The 11,175-nt window shown below is 39.4% G+C and overlaps 1 protein-coding gene across 1 annotated transcript; it reads right to left on the minus strand.

Annotated features, from left to right (window-relative positions):
• Nucleotides 1–1,408: 1,408 nt before the first annotated feature.
• Nucleotides 1,409–10,809, minus strand: ANKS4B (ankyrin repeat and sterile alpha motif domain containing 4B). The gene is made up of 2 exons (XM_037814611.1): nucleotides 10,590–10,809; nucleotides 1,409–2,950 (listed from the first exon to the last, which is right to left on the minus strand). Exons 1-2 carry the CDS (start codon nucleotides 10,751–10,753, stop codon nucleotides 1,876–1,878), a joined length of 1,239 nt encoding a protein of 412 aa, XP_037670539.1. The 5' UTR covers nucleotides 10,754–10,809; the 3' UTR covers nucleotides 1,409–1,875.
• Between the last annotated feature and the right edge of the window lie 366 nt (nucleotides 10,810–11,175).

Below are 11,175 nucleotides of genomic sequence, written 5' to 3' on the forward strand. Positions count from 1 at the left end.
TTACTAAAACTCCTCTCTTCAGTAAAATGCTCCCATCTGCCTTTCTTGCTTTTCAACTTTTATGTTAAGCTGTGTAGGCAAAAAAGAAAAAAGCAATCAAATAGCATTGGATTGAGCTATTCTGAGTTTAAGGGATGGGAGTCTTGAGATCATGAATATTTGAAATTCATTGCGGCTCATAATCTTCTTGTCTTTGCCTCTACTAAGGCCTTTATATTGCTATAACATCTTTTTTTAGGCCCCCTTTTGTTGGGGTTTAGTTTGAGAGATCTGGAATTCTTAGCACTTTTATAGCCTTTTATAACATGTTATAAAACTCTTTTGTAACATGATGCTGCATGATGTAGAGGCTATATCCTTGACACTGAGAAGTGGAGTGAACCCTCAGTTATTGATTTGGTAATTTCTAAGAGGTCAAGAGCCTACAACACGAGTATAAAGGTACCTAGTGAGACCTCCAGGGTCAAACATCTTCAAAGTCACATGTGCAGGCTCATCTCTCCCAACCTGACTGATGACTTTTCCGTATTATGTAGTTGAGCCAGGAAGGACATTGAAGAGAATATTTCTGCCTTTCAAAGTTACTACTTGTGATATGAAATTGCCCACTCTCAGATGCCATGTGCTCCACTGATGTCAGTCAAGTTCCTAGGACTCAACAGACCAGAATAATCTGCATCCTGCCTCCAGCCCAGTCATCCCATACAGTTATCCAACAATATTTATCGAGCACCTATTATGTAACAGGCCAGTACTAGATGCAAAGAATATATCAGTGACCAGAACAGAGAAAACTGTCTTCAAGGACCTTCCCTTCTAGTGAGGCAGGACCTGGCTCCTCTTAGAAAGAAGTGGACATGGGAGAGAGGACCCAGTAGTGGGAACCCTCAAATTCACCTCCATTGCTCCCCAACATATAAGGCCCAAGGTAACTCCACCTGTTTAATTCATACATTTTGAGCTAATCTTTGAGACAATCACGGATATAATGGTAACCCTTTAAATGGAACAATTGCAGATGTTCAGAATGGTACCTGAATCTATTGTAGTCTGCAAGCTAGGTTACCTTAACTAAAATAAAGTGCAGCTGTTGGAAAAATTCTGCTTATCTTCTGACAACCCATTTGGGCCTCACAGAGGCTTACATTATTCACCATGATTACGTAAAGGATTATGTTTGCTCCCCCGTTCTGAATCTGGTGATGTGGTGGAAATTTTTATGTGAGGTTTTAAAACCCACATATCCTTCAGATTCATATCCCTTTACCTCATCACAGAATTGACACTGGGACTGAGGGATGGTCACGGTAGAAGCTTCCATTTTGCTGGGCAAACATACCCAGAACCAGGGTTAAAACCCCCATTCTCAGGCTTTAAGGATCAGAAATTAAGCAGCAGGATACTGTGATTAGAGATAAAAATTTTAAATCCAGTATGAGAAAAAATAAAGCATCTTTCCCTTCTCTGTCACCCATCTGACCTTTTCTTCATTCAAAAAGACAGTTTAAGAGAAACACCATTTTCTTATTTCCTTCTTCATCAGCCTCAGCTTCACCAATCTCTGCTGCTCCTTGTCTCTGAAGCAATTCACTGGACATTTTAAATCCCAGCTCCCTCTTGCTGTCTGAGATGTTTTCGGGGCTCAGCACCATGTTCCTTCTAAAAACAATATTTCCTAGGCCTGTATGGTTGATGGGCATAGAATATCTCCCAGAGGAGACCTTGAGATTCTTTCTTAGGCAACTCCAGAACCCTAGAAACCCTTCCCAGTGGTCTGGCATTAGGTAGAGAAGGGGTGTTTTCTGAAGTACTTCCATTGGGTCACACCATCACCCAACTGCTCCAGGCTCACTCCCGTTGGCCCAACACTCTCCATCAGAGGCTGGTGTCGACCAGTTGCCCTGGTTGCTGTAGCACCTGCTTCCTTCTATCTATGGCATTAAGAACTTTCTTCCTGGGACCCAGCTGCATTTGTATGCTCCGAAGATCCTCATCTGAGCAAAGCAACAGAGCTTCTAGATCAATCTGCTCTCTCACAAAAATAGGAATGAACTCCTCCAGGTGATGGGACTGCAAGAACACTTCTAGGGGAGTAGCATCAACCATGTCTTCCTCCCACTCCACTTCATCCTCACCCCAAGGCAGGTCATCTCCATGGCCATTTTCCTCTCCCTCTTCATCAGCCTCAGCTTCACCAATCTCTGCTGCTCCTTGTCGCTGAAGCAATTCACTGGACATTTTAAATCCCAGATCCCTCTTGCTGTCTGAGATGTCTTCAGGGCTCAGCACCATGTTTCTTCTAAAAACGATATTTCCTAGGCCTGGACGGTTGAGAATGGATTCATGTTGCACACAGTTATCCTCCTCTCCTGAGAACTGGAGCTTCTCATGGAAGGCCCCCGAGAATGGGTCTTCCTCCTCCTCTCTGAACACTTCCATCACATTCCTCTGCCCACTTCTGCCCTCCTTCCCCACCTGCTCTGCTGTATCTTTGTTCTTCTTGAACTTTAGCTTGAAGGTGTCTTTAATACCCTTGGACAATGACCCAAATGTGGTGGAAGCAGAAGCATTGGAAAAGGGACCCTTGGACGAAGAAAGAGTCCCAGATTCCTCCTTGCCATAGGTGCGGTCCATCTTATTTTGGTGCTTCTCCTGGAGCCTCTCACACTCTCTGATCTGCCTCCTGGCATTCTTCTGAGCCTGTTCCTTCAGCCGGGAAACCTTCTTGGGATTCATGATGTTCTGGGAAGTGGCAGCCTTATCCAGGAGAGCAACACATTCCTTCTGTTCCCTGCTGGCGGCAGCATCAAGCGGAGACTGCAAGTTGTTGTCCAGGGCGAAGATGTTGGCACCAAAGTTGACCAGGAATGAGACACAGTGGGCATGGCCATTGGAGGATGCATAATGTAGAGGAGTATTCCCCCAGATATCACATCTGTCAGGGTCCCCTCTAGAAGAGAAAATGTAAAAAATGTATGTTAGGTTTTTTTCTCTGAACATGAGGTCCAAACAAAGAACAAAACCAAAATACATGTTAATGTAAGCGTGTGTTTCCTGCCTTGACGTGGTTATTATATGGCTGGTGTAAGGCCAGATATATCACATTCAGTCATCACAATGGCCAGAAACAGAAAGAGCCCATCTTTATTCTATGTCTCCTTTTTAGAAGCAAGAAATCCAGAAATCCCCAGCAGTCTTATGTCTTATTGGCCAGAATTGGATCACATGCCTCAGGGAAGGAAAATGCAATAAGGAAAGTGGATCTATCATGTTTGACTTAGACTTGACTTCCTCTGATGCTGGAGAGGGGTTACCCAATAGTATGCTGGTCAATTTTTAATCGATTCATCCAGAAAAGAAAAAAATCCCTGATTCATAGCATGTGCCAATTTCTATGGTGTAAATGCATCCACCTTGGCTGATTTCAAGCTACCAATATGATGTCACCGGACATGGAATTTGGAAGCTATATGCAAGAGCACACAGCTATATATTCTTATTTCCCCATACAGATACAGATGCACATAATCTCAGAAGCATATGTAATAGTAAAAAGCAGTGAAATAATTGGGAAGTGATGAGTTTTGAATATTTATTACCTATGTTTTTAAGTTAATTTATGAAATGGCAAATGTAAATAATTTTTAATAATGGCTGTATTTTACTAGCTTGCAAAATTCTTGAAATTTTGTATGATAATTACAAGCTGGTTCCAGTACACCAATGCTACCCTCCCCTGACTCACATGTGGGGAGATAGAAGACTGAGCAAAATGGGGCCCCTATCAACAAGAAAGAAGAGAGGAATGGATGTTAGGCTGGTAAAGCAAACAATATTTGCTTCAGAAGAGTAGAAAATCTCCATTTATTCCTCAACTTACTTCCATGTAATTACAGTATCATACATATGACTAGTTCTGCAAAGGGTTAAAGTGCAATTGGGGACACTATTAGATGGAATTACAGCCAGCGACCCAGTGCCTAATACAGAAAGGACATGGTAGGTGGAATGAATGGATGCCTGCTGGAATCCTGCCTCAAGCTCTAATATCCCTGACCCTTGAGGCCTTGCCTTACATGCAGGCACAGATGGAAAGTAAAGTAACAACTTATGGTTAATGATGGCTTTGACCTCAAGACATTGCTGAGAACTCTAACACAGGGCTTCAAGGGCACCTTCCTTAGCCTCAGTCTAAACACAAAAGTCAGGATCTTTCTAAACTCTAGCCATGCTGTCCCCAGGGAAAGACAGGGGGGAATCTGAGAAATGGTAACACTCCTGACCAATGGAAGGTGTATGCAAAAGAGAAGATCCATGCCCTTGCCCCGGCCTGTTAATGTGCATGACCCATCTACTGAGTCCTTTAGTTCTTGCTACTCAAAGTGTGGTCCCCAGATGAGCAGCGGCCACATCATGATCACCCATAGGTTTGTTAGATGCAGGATATCAGGCTCCAGCCCAGACTTATTGAATCAGAATCAATAGTTGAACAAAATCCCAAAGGAATTAGTGTGTACATCACGAGTTGAGAAGAGTTGTGATAGTTAATATGGCCCAATCAATGCCCTGTAATCTGATGAATCAGATTTGTAACCTCCCCGGCTGCCTCATGCTTTTTGTTAACGAAGTATTTACATATTCATTGTTCCCCACCCACCCATTACAGTCTCCCTCTTGGAGAATAAAGGCAGGAATAATTATCAAAGGAGTAAAATGAGGCTCAGAGAGCTGAGTTGATTTGCCCAAGGATACAGAAGCAGCACACTTTGGATGGGGTCTGTCTCCAAGCCCAATTGTCTCCGACACAATACAGTCCTATGTTAACACAGGGCCTCAAGCTTAACTTTTCTAGAACTCATCTGTAAATTGAAGATTTTACCTACTCATAAGGCTTTTATGTGAATTGAGTAAGTTATACACAAAGCATTAAAAAAGTGCTTGACATATAGTGAACAGTCAATAAACATTACCTATTATCACTTCCTGTATCTCTAAACTCACAGTCCTTAATTTCGTGGAATTATTTTCTTTCATCCCCATCTAATAAATTCCTGTAGCACTACAATAGCTCTTGGGGCTTTTTAACACTTAGATTCTTCTTTAATTTGTCAAATGTTTGTGCACTGTCTCATTAGTTAACAAGCTCCAGAGGTCCAGGCCTGTGCCTTTTTCTCCTTTGTATCATCTACATTTCCCAGCATGAAGCTTCAAACTCAACCTCAAAAAGTCCAAGCAGGTAATGTAGGTAACTAAATGGGGCCAGATGTATTCTCTCAAGGAAGTCACAGTGAAATGCATCCTCCATCTAGAAAGGGCAGCTGTCTCATCAATCTCTGATTGCTACCTTGAATGAAAGCAGACGATATTGCCAGAGCTTCCATTTTTCAAAGCCAGAAATCCAAATTGTCATGTAATTTTTTTTTAATGTCTAAATGTTGGCTCAAATTTAAAAGAAAAATACAGTGAAATCCAAATAAAACACATTTGTGGGCTAGAACCATTCTGTAAACTGGCAATTGGCAATCTCCTTCTGAGTAGAGAGAACGGTGAGCAGATGCACAGATGGGTGAAATTTCAGTGCATATTTGGGGAATCAGGTATATCACAGTGTGCCCAGAGTGCATGGAGTTGGGGGCAAGAGAAAGGAGTAGGGAGGGGAAGGAAAGAAAATGAAATTGAATCTCAGGGAAGCAAATATTAAATAATACAATTCTCTCGGGAGCCTCCAACTTTAAGTTTGTTGTAAGAAAAAGCAACCACTTTCAAGAGGGCTTCGGTCATTCTGCCTGATTTAATTGTTTTGGATCAAAGGAGACCCCCTTCAACCTTGGCACAGTCATGTATCTTTGGGGAACACAGTGCCTCACTCCCAAGACATGGTTTCGCTTTTTATTTATTTTAACGAAATACTATATTCAGAGACTCCTTAAGTACCCTAGACATCAAAGAGCGGCTATAAAACATCCAAGATGTTACTATAAGCAAAAACAAAAACATACTGATTAAATTGTCCTGAAATTGTCCTTGGATTGGATAAGTTAAAAGAATTAAAAAAGAATTTATTAGGGAGGTGAGCTGACCCGAAGTGTACTGCTTATGTACTCCTGGGCAAATCAATTAGGCTCTCTGAGCCTTAATACAAGTTGTTAAGAAGTTGGCCAAGAAGTTTGCTTGAGGCCAAAAAATAGTGGAATTTTCCCATCTCCATGCATTCTTAAATGATGCTTTCAAGATGAGAGGAAGAATATGAGGAAAACCTGAGATGATCCCCAAAAGTCTTGTTTTAAGAAAACTTAAAAGGTAAAAATCCAGATTTACAGATGAAACTGTCAATAGGATGATTCATGAGACTTTCTAGTGTATTTAAGCAAGCTCCGCTTGCAAAACTTCTATTTACAGGCAACTTTCCAAATTGATATATAACTTAAATCAAAATATTTTCTGTTGACAAATTTCAGAGGATTCTTCCAAATTCAAATCCAAGACAATCATGTGTCTTTTGATCCTCGGTGCCTTTCACATTTCTTGTTAGAGTCACTGCACATACCAGATCAGATAATCACAAACCAGTTCCCCAACCCTGATGTTATATGGTTCCCTGTGACCTAATTCAGTCTAGTGTTGATTTTTTTTTTCCTATCCTTTTTTTTTTCTCCTGAGAGAGACATCAATGAAGAGATTTAAAAAATAATCCATATTTTGCCCTTGCTTTTTGGTAGATCAGTGCTATGATTTTTAAAGCTAGCTTGGTATTATTGATATTAACTCAGTAATTAGAGTATATTAAATTACTTTGAACGTGTGTTTCATTCCACTTTCTCCTTTTGAAGTTGACTTGAGTTTTTTGTGAAGTTACTCTTCTCAGAACAAAATCACTCTTTCAAAACTGTTTTTCTAAGTAAGAACGAATATTTGGCCTCATTTATAATCAAAGAAATGCAACTTAGAACAACATACCACTATTTTTCTTTTGCCTATCAGATAGGCGACATTTAAAAAGAATAGTAATTCTTGGTTTTGGCAAGAGTGCAGGGAAAGAAACAATGTTGGAGTAAGCATAAAGTGGTTCCAATTTCCTGGCACAGTATCAGCCAAAAGCCTTTACAACATGGTGTTCTCTTGAATCAACAATCCTGCCTCTGGGAATTATTCTAAGGAAATGATCAAACCCTTGTGCAAAAATGAATAAGCAAGCAATTAATTAAAGAAATTATGATGAAACCAGAAAACAGAATGCCATGTAGTCATTAAAAGTAGTGGTCATGGCTCTCTATTTTTAAGTGAGAATGGTCTGTGATATATTGTTAAATAATTAGAAGCAGCTTTCAGAACAATTTGTATAATGTGATTGCCTTTTAAAGGGGGGAAATGTGCATGGGTGTGCAAGTGCTCAAAGGAAAAATCTGGAAGAACACAAATGCAAATGTTAATGACTGTGATATTTGGTGTGAGTTTTACTTTATCATATAAAAATTTCCAATATGATGTGAATTGTTACCGTAAGTATGTATTCTTTTAAGACACAGGGAAAAAATTTTATTTCTATTTTAGAAAATAAAACAAAACCAAAAAGAAAAAAAGGCACACACATTTTGGAGGCAAAAAGGAATTTTTGGTAGTTGAGACCATCTTTCCAGTGTATTTGTTAACACATAATTAATTATTGCTTTGCATCTTTAAATTTAAAAAAATAAAGAAAAATCAGTTTTCTACCAAATCTAGGGTTTTGATGTTGACGGTCACAACATGATCTATTATTTCAGTCAGATAGTGACATATAAATCATCAGACTGGAATGGATCACAACGACGGATTTGCCTCCAAAGTTCAATGTTGATTAAACTGGGAGTTTTGATCTGAAGATTTGCTGTAGTCAAAATGGGAGGTAACATAGGAAAACCTTCACCACACATTTTTTTCCAGCTTCAACCAAGCTTGACTCAACACAGCAAATCTTAAATGTTTCTGGGGGAAGGAAACAAAACCTGGAATGTACCAGAGGTGATAAGGATACACGAATTGAGAAGGAAAGGCTAGAAAAGGCAATTTAGAAGAATTACTGTGCCCATAGTCAGTGCTTAATAAAAATAATTTAAATTAAATTTTATATTACATTAAGAGAGAAATTACCTCATCAAATAGTGGGGAAAAGGGTGGTTTATATGACAAATTGTGTTGGGACAAATGACTAACTAATTTGAGAATGTATAATTAGATAATAAACTCAAATAAATTATATATGAATTTAGTATTTAAATTAAAAAAATTAAACTAAGGAAGTACTAACAAAAGCATCAGTAATTCTTTTGGCATGACCTCAAGGTCAGAAATTACATAGGATTGAGAGACTAAAGTGTATATACTTAAATCTATATGTACACACATATTTCTACATTTATATTTAAAATATCTGTTGTCAAGATAAAAATAGAAATTGTTAATTGTGAAAATATTTGTAATATATATGAGAAAGGGTTGATACTCCTTATTTTGAAAGCATTTTTATAAATCGATGAGAAATGTTGAACACCTCAATATAAATGTGGAAATACAACGGTCACTAAACATAAAAAGAATTTTCAAACTCATTGGCAATCAAAGAATAAAACATTTAAACAACACTGATATATCATTTTGGACCTATCAGATTGGCAAAAATAGCTACTTACTCGCTGAAGAGCAATTTGTCAATACACAAAAAAATGTCTTTAAATTGTGTACATGCCAATCAATCTAGAAATTTCACTTGGGAGAATTTATCCTCAAGAAAGTGTGAACAGAGATACAAAGATATTCATCACAGCACCAGTTAAATTGGGGAAACAAATTATTTGTCCCAAAGAGGGATTGACCAAGAAATTTATTTATTGACTAGAATACTAAGAAATCCCTAAAAATTAAGTCATTGAAGAATATATTTTGATATGGAAAAATATTTATGATGTATTGAGGGGTTAAAAAAGGGCATGCTGTTAAAAAGTCTTAGTTAACCATTTTGTGTGTTATATACATATATTAATATGTTATATTAAAAACATATACACAAATCTTAACAGCAAGGTATTATGGAATCACAGAATAGTTTTTTCTTTGTATTGTGTGTTTGTGTGTGTAATCTAGTTTTCAGCTTATCTTACTTTTGTAATTAAACAAAGACCAGCACAATAATTATAATAAGAAAATGTTTCTGGCATTCAAAGGAGAGAGAGGACATCTAGCATTGCCATTTAAAGTGGCCCTCAAATGGAGCAAGGGCTCTGCTGGCTCGGAAGAGCCTCAAGCCCTATTCTAGGAGAACATGATCGTATCCATCCACATCTCCACATTCTCCGCTAGGCTAGACCAGTTCATCTCACATTTCAACCATTAAAACACCCCCCAAACATTCTCTCAGCTGCCTGAGCAAATTTTGTCAACAAAAAATTAACCTGGTGGTTCCCCTTTGTAAAACCCTGTCATGGCACCCCTGGCCCTCAGGCTAGAGCTCAATTCCTTAAGAGTTCACGAGGCCATTCACGATCTGGTCTCATCTCTTACAGCTTGTCCTTGCCCTGCTCAAGCCATGCTCCAGCCCTACTCAACTTCTTCAGTTTCTAGAATGCACAGGGCCCTGTCTTGAGGGGAAACTTCCTTCTCATCTTTTGAATCCCGGCTTAAATGCTTTCCCCTCAGAAAAGCCTTTCCTCACCCCTTAGACTATGTTATTTACTTAGTGCTCTCTATTTCCCCTTTGTAAGACACAAGACATGACTTGTTGGATTTCTGTCTTCCCCTCTCAACTCCAACCATCATTGGGACAGGAATCACATCTCTCTTGTTGATTGCAGCAACCCCTGTGGCTAGCAAGATGGCTGACACATAGCAGATACTAATTAAACATGCGTTGAACTGAACTGAATTGAATTGAATTGAATTCATTCGGTGCCTGTACTACACTTTTTTTCTTTCTTTATCTCTCTTGGGTCATCTTCACAAATACTGCTTACTCCCACTGGTAATAGGCGGAAGAAAAGAACTAGCTCTCGCCTAAATTAGAATTTGGAGAGGGGTGTGTGTGTGTGTGTGTGTGTGTGTGTGTGTGCGCACACAAATTTGCTGTCCAGAAAGATAATGAAGTTGAGACAGGCTGAAGGTCCCTTTTATAGCTTGTAAAACCAGCCACCACACTGAAAAATCATACACTGGGATTTTAATGGTATAGATGAAAAACTAAAGTAAAAACATGCCATGTATTTGAACCAAGGTTGATATCTTAAAACAAAGTACAACAGTGGTCTCCTTTTAAAGAATCAACCATTTAAATTCAACGGAAAAGATTTTTAAAGGCATAGAATTAAAATATCTTTCCCCCTAGACAGATAATAGTGCCTCAGAGTTTCCTCTATGTCAACCACCCCCAGGGTCACAGTTCCCAGTGTGAATGAAGACCATCTCTGGGCATAGCTTTCTCCCTTTCTCTAAAAATCCAATTATTGGCACAGTCTAGAAAGAGGGCAAAGTATTTACACTGACTTTCATGCCTCTTGCTGCTGTCTGCAAAATCCTACCATAAACACTGTTTCCAATCCAAACCATCCAGCTGAACTCACCCTCTGCTGCAGATGATTTCTAGGGCTTCCAAGTTCCCATGGTAGGCTGCCAGGAGTGTGGGAGTCATACCATCTTCATCAGAAAGATTCAGATCTCGCTTGGTAGCCTCTTTTAGAAGTTCCAAGTAGCTGTCACTCGCAGCTTGGTGGTAGCGAGTAGACATTTTTTTTTTTCCTCACCAGAGCTTGCCCAGATCTCTCTCCACAGGCAGAGCAGGATGTTGGCCCAGCAGTTCCCCACAGAGCAGATTAATCAATGACTAGGAAGAGTGTCACCCTAGGGCAAAGCTCACCCCACCCCCAACCCCACCTCACCCCACCCCACCCACTCTCTTGGAAAGCAGACAGAAAGGTTCAGACCTTGTCCCTCTGACTGTTCAGTGGAACACTGAGGCCTACAGGGCTCATCTCGTGTTTTGAGGTGCATTTTATTTTTCCTATGCCCATTAATATGTCTAGAATGTAATATTGGTCATCTAGATTGTGCCAGTTTAAATGTATTATGTCCCCCCAAATGTCATTATCTTTGATGTAATCTTGTGTGGGCAGACCTATCAGTGTTAACTAGATTGTAATTCTTTGAGTG

This window comes from Choloepus didactylus, chromosome 21, assembly GCF_015220235.1.
Source record: "Choloepus didactylus isolate mChoDid1 chromosome 21, mChoDid1.pri, whole genome shotgun sequence".
NCBI classification, from domain to species: Eukaryota; Metazoa; Chordata; class Mammalia; order Pilosa; family Megalonychidae; genus Choloepus; species Choloepus didactylus.